Here is a 16,503-nt window from a genome sequence, read left to right on the forward strand (position 1 = left end):
TTAGAGAATGAATTATTTTAAAAGAAAGAAACTCACTGTTTTATGTAAATAAATCCAGAGAGTTACTGAGTGAGTAGTCTCATCTACTCACTTCAAATGGTCCCCAGGAACGTGACTCTGTGAGAACTAAGTCCTTATACTACTACTAGAGGCCCAGTGCACGGAATTCATGCAATCAAGGGGGTCCCTCAGCCTGGCCTATGCCCTCTTACAGTCTGGGAGCCTTTGGGGGATGCCTGACTGCCGCCAAGGCTCTCACCACCACCACTGCACTCACCAGCCATGAGCCCGGCTTCTGGCTGAGCGGCGCTCCCTCTGTGGGAGCACAGTGACCACCAGGGGGCACCTCCTGCATTGAGCGTCTGCCCCCTGGTGGTCAGTGTGCGTCATAGCGACCAGTAGTTCGGCTGTTTGGTCTATTTGCATATTAGTCTTTTATTATATAGGATGGGTGCTGATGTTACAAGGGATGCCGCACTCAGCGTGGCATCTAGAATCCCTGAGGACAAGGGCCAGGGTAATGATTCCACACTGGCTTTTGCTATACCTGGGACCTTCTGACCCAGTGATGCTTTGTGGTGGGGGCGGGGACTGAGGAGGATGCTAAAGCAGTATTCCAGGGGCTGTCTCTCATCTTGGTCACTGACCCTTGCTCTGAGGGCTTTAAAGTATTAAGAAATCGGTCTTTAAAATATTCAGTAATTCTGAATGATCTTATCCCTCTGGCTATCTGAATTAATAAAGTCTGGCTGTATGTAAGAAGAGCTACACAGGAGGAAGTCAGCTGTTTGCTCTGATTGCTGGAGTCAGAACAAAAAGCAGCAGATTGGGGTTTCAAAAGGAAAGGTTCATATTCAATTTAATTTCAGGAAGAACTTTCTAAAGATTAGAGCTGCTCTTTATCCACCTATTCTTCCATTATATTCTGTGAGCACAGACTATGCGTCAGGTGCTGTGCTGAGCACTGGTGATAGTGAAATTAGCAGATACTATGTCAGCCTACAATTATTATCAGCTCTGTCAGCATATAATTAATTACCTACTGTGGAGTAAAGGCAACACAGAATGAGGAATGGGCTGATGGGAATATTGAGGAGATAAATAAAATTCAGTCTGCACCTAGGATGCTCACAGTCTAATAACACTGATTTTAAGAATTAGTGACATTTTCTAGATAACAGTTATGTACATGCTGGATGCGTCGTGCTATGTTATTACACATTTTAATAAACATAGCATGATGTCTAGTTCTCAAAGCACCCTAATTTTCAGGTGAGGAAACTAAAGCCACCTGCTGAGGCACCTGTACAAAGCAGAAGGGGCTCATTGGCCAGCGAGTGAGGATTTTGTATTATGCACCCTAAGTTCACACTTGAGAAATCCCTGGTGGAAGTATTTCTCCAAAAGTTCTTCTCCGCCACCACCCAGGCAGACCCTCACCCTTCTCGGCTGCTCACCCCTTGGCTGCACCCCTCCCTCTAGGGCACAATAACCTCCCTCAAAGTTCTGAAGCCAGAAGGTATTCCTAACCCAAGCACTCTCAACAGTCGTCCCCAAAAAAGGAGGGCCTGCAAATTCCTATAGCAGCTGCTAAGTGACCAAAAAAATCTCCATCTCCTTGGTACTGTATTCCAGGTGTGAGTAAAGAAGACCCCCAGTCCACGCTGTAAGTAAGCGCCCCAATATCTGCTGCTCACATGCCCTGATGGGTCCAGGGGCACTGAAATGCTGAGCTGCAGCACTCAGGCGGCCAGTGCCCCTGGGGCAGCTGGTGTTTTCCTCAGGGAGACCCCTGTTTTCTGTATGAGCTCTGACTTTAAAGGACTAGGAAGCTCTGCTGTAAGTCATCTCAGGCCTGGGGCTTGTTGGCGGTAAGGGAGAGAACCTGCCTTGAGAGATAGAAAGAAGGCAGATAGGACAATGGGAACAAGGTGGGAGGGCGGACTGGGGTCAGAAACGTAATTGGTGACCTTGGAAGACTAAAACCTGCTGGTCCATCCGGCAACCTGACCCTTGAACTCATTAGCAAGGTCCTGTTGGCAGCTGTTTTCTCACAGCCACAAATGTGCAAAGCTTGTCAAGATCAAGACTGAGTCAACTCATTCGGGATGCAAGGCTGGCTTGCCCCTTTGAACTTTGTTCCTATCACAGCCATTTAATTATTTTGTGAGTTCTTGTAATTCTGAGGGCAAAGCTGGCTTCCAAAGTGCAATCCCTAACGCTTTTTCGGGTTCCGATGTTTTTATGAACTGGGAGAAACTTACAGTGCCTTAAAGAAACTGCATAAAGAAGGCGTCAGCATTTCCGACATAAGCTCCATTTCCACAGGTTTATGTGCACTGGAGAAACCCGCTCGAGGGTGAGACTTGGCATATACTAGTAGTGCCTGAGTCCCTGAATGTCCACACCTCATTTCATAGGTACTTACGAAGGAGTCCTTCACATTCACTACATTTGGCATCTGTAATTTTTAGAAATAGAAATGGCTTTAATAGTAGGTGGTTTCTGAATTTAATGTCAGTGCACACAATTCTCAGAGAACCAGAGACGTCAGGAATACCAAAAGTCCCGGTTTATAGATTCTGGTAGGACAAGAATATGAAGGGAAAGGAAAATAATTTAAAGGGACAGATGCCAGAAAATGTTGGTGTTCTCAGAAGGGCACCCGATGTAGACTGACATCATCATTTCTCCTACCCCAGGCCCTCCTTGCCCTATTTCCTGCCTTGTGTCACAGGCCGGGCCATGGGCTTTGGTCAGAAAATCACTGAAAAGGCCGCCAAGAATCTCACGTTGCTTTTTGAGTCGACTGCATTAAATGCTCTCTCAGCCATAAAATGCCTGATGGGGAGAGAGTTCTTAGACAAAGCCAGAAAAGCATTACCCCTGGCGGTGAAAGAATTCCAGGAAAAGCCAGCACAGAACTCTACAGATGAGGTCTGAGAGGGCAGAGGCAACTTACTGGGCAGCTGTGGTTCTCAGGGATGGATCAGTCAGGATGTGTAGGCATCCTGCGCCTGGCAGCAACTACCCAGATCCTGGGAATGTGGACAGTGGACCTCAGCCTCAGGATGGGGAGCATGGATCCAGGGGCCAGCAAGGATCCAGGGGCCTGCCCCACTTTCAGAGGAGAAGATGGGTGCCTTGCCCAGGAGCAGGGCCATTCTGTGAGCCTTCCTCTCATGAGGCTGCCTCAATGGCTGTTTATTCAGTGGACCTCACTTCTGGATTTATCTGTGCTTTGGGGGTGTGGGAGGGAATCAGTATAGCTTCATGGTTAAACACATGGTCAAGTCCAAGAGCTTTATTTATAACAGTTGGCCTTGGGCAAGTTAACCTTTGAGCCACGGTTCCTCATTTGTGAATGGCGGTAATAGCTCTTACCTTTAGAGTTGTGAAGATGAAGAGATGATACAAAGAAAACGGTGAACTCCTGGTAGCTGTAATAAGCAGCCAGACTTGGTGATCTGTCTTCACTAAAGAAAGAGAGTCTCCAGCATCCTCCATGCTGAGCACTCTTTGGTTTAAGGGTAGATAGTCCAAAAGATGCTGGGAGTAAATTATTATATGGCAGGCAGTCTGTGCATACAGAGACTAAGACCTGAGCTGCTATATCCCATAATTTTTTATTCCCATCCTCAGAGGCTGGGTCCATTCTGATGAAGATCCATTTCTATGTGAAACTAAAATAGTCCAGACATTTAGAACTGCCCAAGTACAACATGTGATGTACTAAATCTGAGCGTTGTGTATCTAGGCTAAAATAAAGGACACTGAATTCTGAATAGCAGGGTCTTTCTTTTCCAACTCCTCTGGCAACACTTCCCCATGCAAACAGCCGGTCCTTTCTCCGCAAGGCCATTCTGTAACAGTGAAGTCTCCTTCACTGAGGAGAAAATGAATGGAGAGATAATGAATCATCTGTAAAGCTGGTTGAGAGTAAAGCTGACCAGTTGGAGGCCCTGAAGTGAGGGCGTCTCAAACCTAGCCTTGTGATCCTGGGGAAATCTCAGACCATGGCCATGTGATTCAGGGCTCTGCAGTCAGCCCATGGCCAGCCCAGGTGTGACAGTGCATGAGATAGCTAAATGGCACCACACTGGAGAAACGCTAGCTGCATCTTCCTACAAATATCCCTTTGGAGACTGAAGACTCTCTTCTGACATGGACCTTATCATCCTAGCACGTCCAAAATCAAGCACCAAACCTACTAGAACCTATAAATGCCAACTCTTTACTTTACTTTCTCCTTAGTATTAGGACACTGGCAGAATTCTACTCAGAGCAAAGAGGTTTCAGGGTGGGGCATGGGCAGGTTCTGGAGTTCAGATACTAATTGCTGAGCATCAAATGAGATTGTATAAGAAAGGTAGTGAAAGATAAACTATTTACCTATCAGATATATACTAATAAATATACTAAGCATTTTGTATATAACCTTCATTTTCTTATTCTTTCAGCTATGCTAGATAGCATTCTGAGTTCAAGAAATTCGATGGTGAACACATTTTTATTCTCAAAGCAGCCCTATAAGGAACCTGAGAGGTTCAGGATCTTCTGTAGGGGTTCACACAGTTATAGACAGAGGCCACACCCCAAGCCACGGCTCCATAAAGCACCACAGAAATGTTAGCTGTTGAGCCTCTTGATGCGAAGATTACATTGTATTCTGTTATATTCCCTACCGTGCCAAGCACAACGCTGCGTTGTGCCTCTTCCCAGTCCTAAATGTATAAGATGCTGACATAAACTTTACTAAGGATGTTTCATCCTAAGCTTATCATATAAACAGGAAACCTGTGGGGTGACCACCAGATCTTGGACGCTGTCTCATTGGGTTGGATAATCCACACCACCATCTTAGAAATTAAATATCTAATAATTTTTTCAGATAATGTATCTGTGAAGATGAGATATAATTAGCAGAATATGTCACCCACCTATGATGAAATCAACTTAATTTGTTTTAGGGAATAGTGGGGTCCCTGGGAATGACAAGAAGTCACAAAAGATACTGGTGAGTTTGTCACGGCATAAAGTGTGAGTGAAAGACAGAAAGTGGTTCGATGGCCTTCTCAGTAAGACTACAAATGGCAGTGGGTCCAGTGAAGTCCACATGGTAAGTGATGTTACCACGGTAACTCCAGGATGACCTTATAGCCTGTGAATCACTCGTCCTCACAGTCAGATTGAGAGGCCACAGACTCAGTTAACAGCCAAACAAATGATGAACCATGCAAGGGGGGTGCACAGTGACCTTTGTTGGGACATCAGTTTGTGATGTATGCTCATTACTCTTATTTCAGTTAATAAATTCCACTTGATTGGTTGGTTGAAGTCATATGATTCCCAATTGAAAGAAGGGGGTCAAAAATATTTTTTTTTTTGTCTCTAACAACTGTTCTTTTCCTATTATAACTCTAGAGAGCCATCAGGGTATATGCACATGTGACTCTTGCTGCCAGTAAAGGAGGCCTTCTTACCTCATGTGAAGGGAATATGTTCATGTTCAATTAAATGTCTGTTTCATGCCACTCCCTGGAAATTTACTTCACCAGGAATAGTGCTTCCTCCTTCTAGGCGTCCCCTTTCCTCAAGACTACACCCAATGCCAGGACCCTTTCTCCTTTTTGTGAGCCACCTCTGACCCTCACTCTGTTCCTCTGTCCAGAGTCCAACTGCCAGATGAGGACCCTCGACAGTGGGATCGGAACCTTCCCACTCCCAGACTCGGGGACTCGCTCAGCCGGCCGGTACATGTGCCAGGCAGATCCCTCCGGGGACACGGAGCCAGACCTGTGCCTCCAGCCAGTCCTTTGCGCAGCCCCTTCCATCCGAGCCCAGACCCTCGAACGAGAAGTGCCTTCCTCCGCCGACAGCCAGGACTTTGCAGACAGCGCCATCGCTCACTCCACGTCCGACCCCACCATGACTGCCAGGGGGGCGCGGCCTCTGCAAAGTCGCCTCCCCAAACCAGCCTCCTCAGGTAAAGTGCCTATTACCTTCCAAATTAGATTGTTTTCCCACCCGAATCATGCACTTGCTGACAAAACGGAAAACACGCCGCAGAAAAAGTTTCCGCCAGGAAGTCAGTGGGTGCCCTCTGCCCAGTGGACATGTGGTCCCATGAAAAGCCCTGCATGTCCTCCACCAAAAAGTAAGAAGACAAGCATTAAGCATTATCTGCTCTAAGAATTGTGGTTAGGAGTTGTACACACATAAAGGAAGCAAGCACGTAAGCACAGGGATATGGATATGTAAATTGATTAAGAAAAACACACACGTGGGCTTTTATCTTTTAAAACTTAACTCTGATTATAGATAATTTAGACTCGACATAAATTTAACTGAAATGCTGTTCGCCCTCTAACCAAAAACATATGTCTTCTGATATAATCCTCTCCTGTTCAAATGTGTGTATATGCTGAACTATAAAATCTTAGCTGCATGCCTCAGCAGTAGATTGCACATTCACTGCAGTAGAGCGGTGTGAGCCTTCCCACGGATTAAGTACCATCTTTGGCTGCCGTCATTTGAAACAATCTTTCATGATTAAAGATAGGACCAGGCTAAGGGTCAAAGTTTTTTTATTGGCCCCTCAAGATTAAAAATATTTATTGCAGCTCAAGATGACACTGCATAATTTTTTAACTTGTATGGATCATGTTGCACTTGTGACATACATAAGCATATGAATTAGAACTCTGAAGACTTGCCTTTATTATTTGATGCCGAGAAAGGAGCCACAAGTAGAGATTATATTAGAGGCTCCTGAAAAATTAGAAAAGAAGACTTTTAATTAAACATCTTTGAATCAATGTGATTGAGCTATTCCCATGGCTGGGTTCTTCCTTCTCATTGTAATACTAACTGCCATGAATGTTTCATCGCAAACTTCTGCTTATTTCAAGCCAAGGCTACATTTTAAAAAGCTGGAATGCATATTATTTTTGAAATACATGCATTGTTAATTAATGACACCGCCTCCAGAGATTCAGGGGCGAAATCTTAGTTATAGATTGTGCTCCATGCCTGAATAGTCACATGTGTGACCTCAATTCAGCAGCGGGCTGCTGAGTAGACGCCATGATTAAGCACTGTCATTATAACAAATTGAATAGAAACTGCAAGCCTTGAATTGCTTCATAAGAAGGGGATAGGAAAGAGATTGTTCTGATCTTGCTGCAAGTATTCACTGCACCAGTTTCCTAAGGTTTGTGTCTTAATTAAATTGTCATGAAGAGATGTAAAAAAGTAGTATATGGCCAAGAGTGAGGTCAACACGGGGAGGGATACTTTGGTGTTGCCCACCCTGGAGCTTCCTGTCCGCCAAAGGATATTGTCAGCGTGGTTCTTCGGTCAGTTTTCCAGGGACTCTCTTTTGTCTGTGGCCATTGGTTACTCATTTTAAAAATTAAGGAATGGAGAACTAGCTGCAATGAAAGGAGAGTGCTTTAGAGCAATCACTCCTTCCTTAATGCATGCATTTGAATTGGTTTTTCTCTTATCTCCATATCACAAATGGAAGTAACTGTACAAATCTCAATCATCAGTTAACAGCCGAAAGGCTGTTAATCAAGTGTTGATGGAAATACAATTACTTTGCTTCTGCTCACAAGCAAAACGCTGTTGAGAGGCTATCCCAGCCTGTCCCCTCGATAACCACTGAGGCCCGAGGGTCACTGCAGCCTCCCTTTTCTGGCATGAGAGGGAATGCACTGCAGGTTGGTCTACTCTATGGGAAATAGAGCACGTCCTTTCCTTGATCTCTGCTAATTACATCCTCGATCCTCAGAATGGGATCCATGGCCAACATCAGCAGCAGCATCCAGGAACTAGTCAGATGCAGAATCACAGGCCCCGCCCCAAACCTACTGGATCAGAATCCTCAGTTAAATTAACAAGAGCTCAGTGGATGCACGTGCAAATCAAAGCTCGGGGAGCCCGGCCCTGCAGGATTTTTAAGGGCCTCTGAGCGAAGTTTCCCAAACCACATCATTTAAAATGACCTTCACAGGTATTCTAGGAAAATCAGGGTTCCCTGCTCAAATATGTTTGGGAAAGGCTGTTTATTTAAATCTCCCTTTGGAAGTGATGACTGTCCCCATTAGCACAATGAAGGCTCTGAGAAGCGCTCCAAAAGGAAACCTGTTAGACATTAGATGAAAAACGCTATTTGATAAATAACCAGTGTTTCTCAGTTTGCCCCCTGAACCCTTTCTTAACAGGCAGAGCTTATCAGCATTTCAAGGCAAAGTGGTCCCAGGACAGTTTGCCTTTGGTCTCCACGGTGGACATTCTCTGTGGACGTGCCTGTTAGGACGGACTTGCAGGGGGCAGAATGCTGGAAAGTGCAGCTTTCACCACATTGGGACCTTTCTTACTATTTCTGAATATCTCCCCCATTCCCTCCCTACATTTCCATAGAGTTGAAGAAAGCTGACTGTAGTTTCATATACATTTCCTCGTTTAGGAAAAATCCATTCCCAAAAGCAGAATGAAGCCGAGCCACGGCCTCAGACCTGCTCGTCAGTATGTGCTGAGAACACACTGGCCAGGGAGCTGCTTCCAGACTGGCGGGGTGAAGACCCCCCTGCGGACACCCAGGTGAGGGAGGCCAACAGGCGGGCAGCCTCCACCCGTTGGTCCTGATTGTGAAGAGTGAGCTCCTGAAACACTTTTGGGAAGAGTTCATTTTAAGTCAGTTGTGTTGTTGGTTCAGTTTCTAAAAACGTAGGCCCAAGGCTCCCTTTTGCCCTGAATTGTTAAGTAACGTCATGGGCTGTTGGGCAGGATCCAAAGTGCTTTCACCCATCTGCACCCAGATGTGTGAGGGATGGGGGCTCTGCCCCGACCGGACATTGCGGAGCAGGCATTGCTCTCCCGGGCATACGAGCACCATTTAGAAGGATTGGATGATGTTTTCCCCTTGTCCCCTCAGTTCCTCTAACCTCTACCTTGTTCCCATGAGACAGGTAACGCAGGTTTGATTAGACTCCTTTTAGGGATGAATAAACTGAGGCCTGGAGTGGTTGTGGTCCAAAGACTTGCCAGGGACAGTGAGACCTGCATTTCTTGAATCTCTGTCATTTGTGCTGCGGTTCTTCATCACCCTGAGATGGCACACAGAGGCCTAGGGAGGGGCTCACGGCTCAGGGACTCCTGGAGCCTCCCTCTGGGTACCTGGTATTCCCGTCTATAGCCGCTCCCATTTACCAGTTTCAGCTAATTACCTGGACCACATCCAGCCTGCCCACTGTTTCTCAGCCTGCCCTGCGGCTGGCCCACTTCAGGGTCTTTGGAGCACCCAGCAGTGAAGGGTGGGAGGAAGGACATAAGGAAAGACCTCCTGGCCCTTCTGGGACCTTCCTGCTCTATGGCCTTGGCTCTCCAAGTCCCACATTAAAACCCTAAAAGAGACCCAGAGTTGGATGGGGAAGTAGTTTAGCAACAATAGGGGGTAATAGTGGCAAAGTGGTATGGGCAATTCCAAGAAAGAGAGAATTATTCAGTGTAGCCCCCCCCCCCCCTCCATGTGCTGGCAGGCACTCCTCACCCAACATTCCTATCCCCCAAACACATGCCTCTCGGGGGTCCCCTCCTCCTCATCTCCCACAGGCTCTGCCCATTGGAAATCCTGCCCGTCTTGTAAGAGTCACCACCACGACTGGGAGCTCAGAACTCTGGTTCATTGACTGCAGGGAGGAAAGTTTGAAGCAAGAGTGAGCTTTGTATTTCCAGCTCCCAGCACAGCACCTGGTTCCATTAGTGCTTATTGAATAGAAGGGTGAAAACATGCATCTCTCCATACCCAGGAAGTGTTCTGGGGTCCTTCGGGAACGCGAGTCATGAGGCTCCCCTGGAACCATAATCTGTAGACTTGTCATCCTTAATAGACATCATTCTTGCTGTTGAAATCTCTGTACTGCATGGCTTGGCACAGGGTAGCTACTCAATAAGCATCTGTTACGTGGGTGGATGAATGAGTGAATGAATAAGGGTATAAAGGGAGGAATAAGTGTTTGAATTTACAACCGCGGCTGAAAGAGCTCACATCCTAAAACGTGTTTTTATAATTTCCAAACAAGTGACACTCCCAGACGGACTTTGGAGACCCGCCCCATACATGTGCCTGGAAGATGGGGAAGCATGGGCTCTGACAGAGCGGAGGCCCAGCACCCTGAGTCCCCCCCCCACCACCCCCCCCCGGGGGCTGCAGTCCCAGACCCAGTGTTCTGCTTGTGTGCACGGTGGGGAAATGTTCATATAGTACCCACCCCTCCACAGTTCCTGAACGTGCTGATCACAGCACCGTGACACCTGGTGGGCCTGGCTGTGTGTGCGTGTGAGCAAGGCGGGGACTGGGTCCCTGAGCCTGACCTCTCTCAGTACCTCTGAGGGTTATACGGGGTCAGCAATTGTGTGCTTTCCTAAAGGCTCCTGTCCTTTCAGAGGCTGGGAGAAATATCCTAAATTGTGCAAACATTTATTCTTTTGTTCCCAAGGTTGATCTTTTTCATACCCTCTGATACCTGAAAGCCTGTAACGAGATTAGTTAAATAAATAAGCCATTAGGTTTGGAACAGCGACTCTAACAGGCACTTTAGAAAAGAGGACCATAAAGAAGTATACCAAATGCAGAGCAGGTGATGTGGGGACTGGCGGCCACCTGCCTGGGACAGGGCTGTGTGGTCAGAGGCTTCATTAGCGCAGGCCTGACTACAGCTCCGGTGATTGACAGACTGCCTAGCCCAGTCGCTCCTGGGGGCGGGGGCATTGGGAACGGCATTCTGTGCACCAGCAACAGCCAGTGTGAATTGTTTCACATCCTCACAGGGTTTCCTCACAGGAAATCCAGCTGTCAACGGCTGGATTTGTGTGAGTCATCTTCACAGTCTCCTGTTACTCATTTAGGACAAGGGACCCAGAAAGTGCTCGTACTCTGCCAACGGTGGCAGTGATAGTGACAGTGACCGGGCTGTGGAAATAATGGTTTGGGAGCTGGAAGGGGCAAGTTAGTGAAAGCAGTGAAGAGAGCCACCCCATGTAACACAGGCGAGCAGGCGGACACGGGGGCTCCTCTGTCTGGGAAGCCACTGGAGTGCTTTCCCTGCACTCTGCCTCCTCCCCGCCCCGAGATTTCACTTCTCAGCTCAACTCTCCTGAGATCTAATTTTCTGGCACGTACAGAAGAGTGTCTGCGAACATCAATTTGTTTTCTGGTATAATCTTCATGACATTGCAGTGCAGTAAGGATTTTATTTCCAAATCTGGCATCTCCCAAAAAGTCTCCAATTGAGTTATCTCGGTAATGAAGGAATGGCTGCAAAGATAAGTTTGTTCTTAATCACATACTTTGGCCAGTCCAATCGCCCAGTGAGCCTGGATAGAATCGCAGGCCGGACCTGCAGCCACGCCATTGTGAGCAGGTCTGTTTATGAGCGTGAAACTCCCTCACACCATTCCTGCTGGAAGCAGAATTGGCAGCAGAAAAGTCATCATCCCGAGGCACTTAAAAATATGTATGTTCAGATGGCATTTCCGTACACACAGAAGGACAGATGCGCCCCAACACAAAATGTGGTCTGGGCTCTGCCTTTCTTCTAATCTATTCTGGATTGTCAGGAATCCTATATAATAAAAGGCCAATATGCAAATTGGTCGAACAGCGGAAGGACCAGTCGCTATGACGCGCACTGATCACCAGGGGGCAGACACTCAAGGCAGGAACTGTCCCCTGGTGGTCAGTGCGCTCCCACAGGGGGTGCGCCGCTCAGCCAGAAGCCCTGAACGGGGCTCATGGCTGGTGAGTGCAGCGGGGGTGGTGGGAGCCTCTCCTGCCTCCGCAGCAGGGCTAAGGATGCCTGACTGCCGGCTTAGGCCCACTCCCCAGGCCTAATCTGTCAGTCAGATGTTCCCTGAGGGCTCTCAGACTGTGAGAGGGTGCAGGCCGGGCTGAGGGAACCCCTCCCAAGTGCATGAATTTCGTGCACTGGGCCTCTAGTATTTTAATAATGCACTAAAGCAGCATTCTTTTTGCATTAATCAACTTTTTTCTCCAATATTAATTTAGCGATGACATGATAAAACCATGACTTTTTTCTTAAATAAAACTGATTTATTTTAGGGGAAAACATAATCTAGCAACCATGCATGTTTCCAGTTTCCCAAGAGCCTTGGTGTTTGTGACGTGTCGGGGTGGGAATGGCATGTGTGAATAGCCATTACCTGGGGCCTCTACTCTGCTCCTCACTGCCTGCCAGCCCTCAAGAGGCAGGACCAGGCTGCATCCTGCCAGGGCTCACCAGGAAGAAAGTGACAACCATTGCTGGCATTAGAGTTTGGTTGTTGTCCCCATTAGGTCTCTGTGGTTTATCAGTGTCTCTCTGGTTGTGACAGATAAACCGGAAGGGGAGTTTATTGTCATGAGGCCTGCCCCGGGAAGACGCCTAGGGCCAGGCTAGCTCCTAGTCCAAGCTCTTCTCTGGAACCTATCGTGAGTCCAGTGAATAACGCCCCCTCCCTGACCCCGATCTGCTCCATCCAAGAATGATATCCAGGGCCCATTCCAGCTCTCAGTTAGGCCTGAGCTCCGGTGTGAGTAACTGGACAAAGACCCCTGTCAGCTACTAAAACATACATATAATAAACTAGGAAATGCATCCAGTGTGATGAAAGGAGATAAGGGCTATGGACAAAAAAAGGAAAGCAAGGTGGTATGGGAGAAAATGAAGATAGCCTGGGCCTGAGCTGTTTCCTCCCTCTGCTCACTTTGCTTATCCTTTGTGAGCAAATTCCTTCTTTCATTCTATTGCTTTAGGGCCTGGGCAGATGGTGCTCCTTGGGATAAGACGTTGAGGTACAGGCAGAGCAACCCTGAAAGCTGCACAACCAGCAGCAGGTCCCTCCCTCTGCCTTTAAAAGTGGACCTGTAGCCAGACTGCCGTGGTTCAGTGGTTGAGCGTCAACCTATGAACCAGGAGGTTCGATTCCTGGTCAGGGCACATGCCCAGGTTGCAGGCTCAATCCCTGGTGGGGTATGTGAAGGAGGCAACCAGTCAATGATTCTCTCTCATCATTGATGTTCCTCTCTCTCTCCCTCTCCCTTCCTCTCTGAAATCAATAAAAATATATTTTTAACCTGTTCCCAGAGTTCTGTCATCTGCACACAGTGCCCTTGACCCAGCCGAGCATGGCTCAGTCCTGCTTGATGCCAGGCTGCCAGGAAGGAGGAACCTTCGCAGACAGCTGGCCTGGCTGTTGGCGCCTGTTGGCTTCTGACAAACCCCAGGAAGAGGCATTTAGGCGCATGCAGCACCATTGACTTTTTAGGTATTGGCAAAGGTGATTTGGAAAGAAAACAGAAACAATTAGGAGAAAAACAGTGGCTGGAGTCATGCCTGGGGGTGCAGGAGAGATTTTCTTCCCTGCAGGTCGCGGCTCTGCTGCTTTCGCCGTGTGCGCCTGTGAATGTGAGATTGCCCGGCCCCATTCCCTCTTTAAGTAACAAGGTTTTGTAATAGAGGTCCCAACCTGCAGAATGGAATTTGCCGGTGGATCTTAAAGTCTTGCTGGATGCTCTCCAAGACAGTTGTTCTTTCTCAAACATGCGCTCCCTCCCTGGCTCCCTGAAATTTCCCTCAGTGACAGGAGGGCACTGACAGTGGCCATCTATCCTTCTAGGAAATGCACACCCGGGGACCGCACCTTGTCACCCTGCTCCCCGTTGGCTGCTCAGGCACTAGCCACGCACCCTGCCTCAGAGCATGCCTGGGGCCTCCCAGTAAGACAGAGTGCCCTGTGACCCCTCAATCCCTGGTGTCTCGTGCCCACTTGCTTCCCTGAATCACACCAAATGTGACAAAAAAAACACACACCCAAAAAAACAACCAACCTGCTTTCCAAAACCCTGCCTCCAGGCTCATAAAACACTAAAGTAAATATACATCTTTTCTCTCAAGGTTGGTTTCTTTAGCTTGACTTTGAAATATGCATTAGAAGTCCAGGTTGTTAGCTCAGAGTCAGCAGTGGGAGCAGGATTTAGGAGCTGGGTTGGTGGCCCAGCGGGTGAGGTTGCGGACAGGAGTAATTTTGTGGCTTTGTTTCCGCAGAGCTACCCACAATAAGTTGCCAGGCTGGCCATACAAATATCCCTGTCCCTTTCCTGCAGGTGGGGCCTCAGAGAAGGCATGAGCAAGGGATAGAGATGGAGAGAGTGGGACAGAGGGAACCAGGGGCAGGATGCAGGGAAGGCAGCAGTGAGTGCCCATCTCAGAATGGAGGGCGGGGGAGGAACCTCACCCCAGCTAACCCTGCAGGACCTGGTGATAAAAAGTAACGTAATCGTTAGTCCAGACTTCTCCCCAAGCCTCCGATTCATCTGCCAGGCTGCTCACCACCATCACTGACCAGGCCAGGTACCTCTTGGGCAGAAACCCAATCTGAAACCTCCCCTTTTCTCTCTAGAATCTCTGCTGCTTAGGTTTTGTCTTAACTGTGTTCTCGCCATCCCTTTAGGAATGCAGCCAGCCCTCCAGTCCTCTTTATCCATAGGTTATGCGTCTGCAGATTCAACCAACTGCAGATCAAAAACACCATTTTCCAGCAGGAGCCTGCGATGCGGAGGGCCCACTGTATGCACTGTTCTCTGCCTTTTTACCTAAGGGACTTGAGCATCTGTGCACTTTAGTGTCTGTGGGGGTCCTGGAACCAATCCCCTGGATACTGAGGGACAACCGTACCGCTGTGAAGCTGGGAGTGTTCCTCGACTCTTCCTGCAAATTCTGGGTGTCCCGAGTCCTGCTGGCCGCCCTCCCAGATGCTTCTCAAATCTGCCCCCTCTCTAGCTCCTCTACCATGGTGCCTTAATCGGGCTACATCAAGCATGTCCTCCTTTTTCCCTGGCTCCAGTCAACCCGCTGCCAGTCCCATCCATACTGCCACCAGAGTGCAGAGTCCCATCAGTTCCTTTGCTTAAAACTCTTTAAGGACTCTCCATGACTCACAGACAGGATCCAATCTCCTCCTCTTGCAAGGTTCACAAAGCCCTTCTGACCTCATCTTTTCCATCTCCCGTCTTTATTTTATGCATCATCAAAACACTCTCTCTGTCCTGAGCACCTGATGCTGCAGGAATCTCCATGCCTTCACTGTTGTGGTCTTGCTTCTTAGAACGGCTTTCAGACCAACACCCTTCTTCTCTACCCTTCATGTAACTTCTACTTACTCTGTAAGATTCGGTCAGACTTTACCTCCTCCAAGAAGGCTTTCCAGATGCTTCTACATCAGTGACACCCAATTACTTTTCCTGTCTCTTCTGTAAAACACTATCTTTAATTCTGTTACTCAGGACTTGAGATAATACTTATTTCTTTGCATTTCAGCTCTCTCATTCATGCCAAGATTACTTCTTATTCATATTCTGTACTTAGCGCAAGGTCTGGCACATCAGAGGTGTTTAATAAACTTCATAAATGCTGAATAAAAATGCATCTAACTCATAAGACTGGGTAAGGCCTTGATCAGCTCCTTGTGCACATCCACCATCCATTTGGGCCTTTCCGTGTCCAGAGACAGAAGGATCCAGAGCAGTGGCTACAGAGAGAAACTGAATGAGGACATTCCTCCTCCTCTGAGGACTATGCTAGAGAAAGCAGAGAATCCATTTGTTTTGTTTTGTTTTCAATTTTTCTCAAGAAAGCTGAATTTTAGCTTACTCTTAGATGATTTTTCATGGGGGCTGTTGAAGACATATCAGAATCTTGTTTTGTTTCTTGTAAATGCTCCCAGCTTGGTTTTCATCATCTCTGCCCCAATTCGGGAATTTTTGTCACAGAGTCACTCTTATTGGTGAAAATGCATTACACCCTTGAGATCTGAAAGAAACAGAGGCTCAGAACCTGTGCTCTCCTGATACTTGATCTCTGAACTTCTCCAAATTGAATGGGTTAGTTCAGTGGTCGGCAAACTCATTAGTCAACAGAGCCAAATAGCAACAGTACAACGATTGAAATTTCTTTTGAGAGCCAAATTTTTTAAACGTAAACTTCTAACGCCACTTCTTCAAAATAGACTCGCCCAGGCCGTGGTATTTTGTGGAAGAGCCACACTCAAGGGGCCAAAGAGCCGCATGTGGCTCGAGAGCCGCAGTTTGCCGATCACGGGGTTAGTTGCTAAACAAGATTGGCAAAATCAATAAAAGCAAAGAGGATAGTTGATCTCTAGATTAGTCTGTTCTGGTTTCTTCATCTCTCACGCTGTGTCCAGGCCAGTAGAGGGTGCTGGGGGTGGGGGCGGGTCAGTGACATTGCCCTGCTCTCCGGGTGCTTCGCACACACAGACACACAGGCTTGAAGCACCTGTGTGAGGGAGCTGCTCTAGAACCTCAACAGGAGCATTCCACTGTCGAAGGCCATGCCGTTGGCTCCACAGAGCGGGGAACCAGAATTCCTGATTCTTTTGCGTTTTATAAATTTTCTTCAAATTAAAGCCCACTGGGGTCTA

At 47.7% G+C, this 16,503-nt stretch overlaps 1 protein-coding gene across 5 annotated transcripts in view; it reads left to right on the forward strand.

Moving 5' to 3' along the window:
- Positions 1-16,503, forward strand: part of NCKAP5 (NCK associated protein 5) — a 965,452-nt gene that overhangs the window by 904,272 nt on the left and 44,677 nt on the right. For 4 of the 5 annotated variants that reach the window (XM_079782414.1, XM_079782415.1, XM_079782416.1 and 1 more), the window contains 2 exons: positions 5,672-5,986; positions 8,474-8,607. In XM_079782414.1, the coding sequence (XP_079638540.1) occupies positions 5,672-5,986; positions 8,474-8,607 (449 nt within the window). The remainder of the gene's footprint in view (positions 1-5,671; positions 5,987-8,473; positions 8,608-16,503) is intronic. The other variant, XM_079782418.1, reaches the window with a different exon arrangement.

This window comes from Cnephaeus nilssonii (assembly GCF_951640355.1).
Source record: "Cnephaeus nilssonii genome assembly, chromosome: 10".
Classification (NCBI taxonomy): Eukaryota; Metazoa; Chordata; class Mammalia; order Chiroptera; family Vespertilionidae; genus Cnephaeus; species Cnephaeus nilssonii.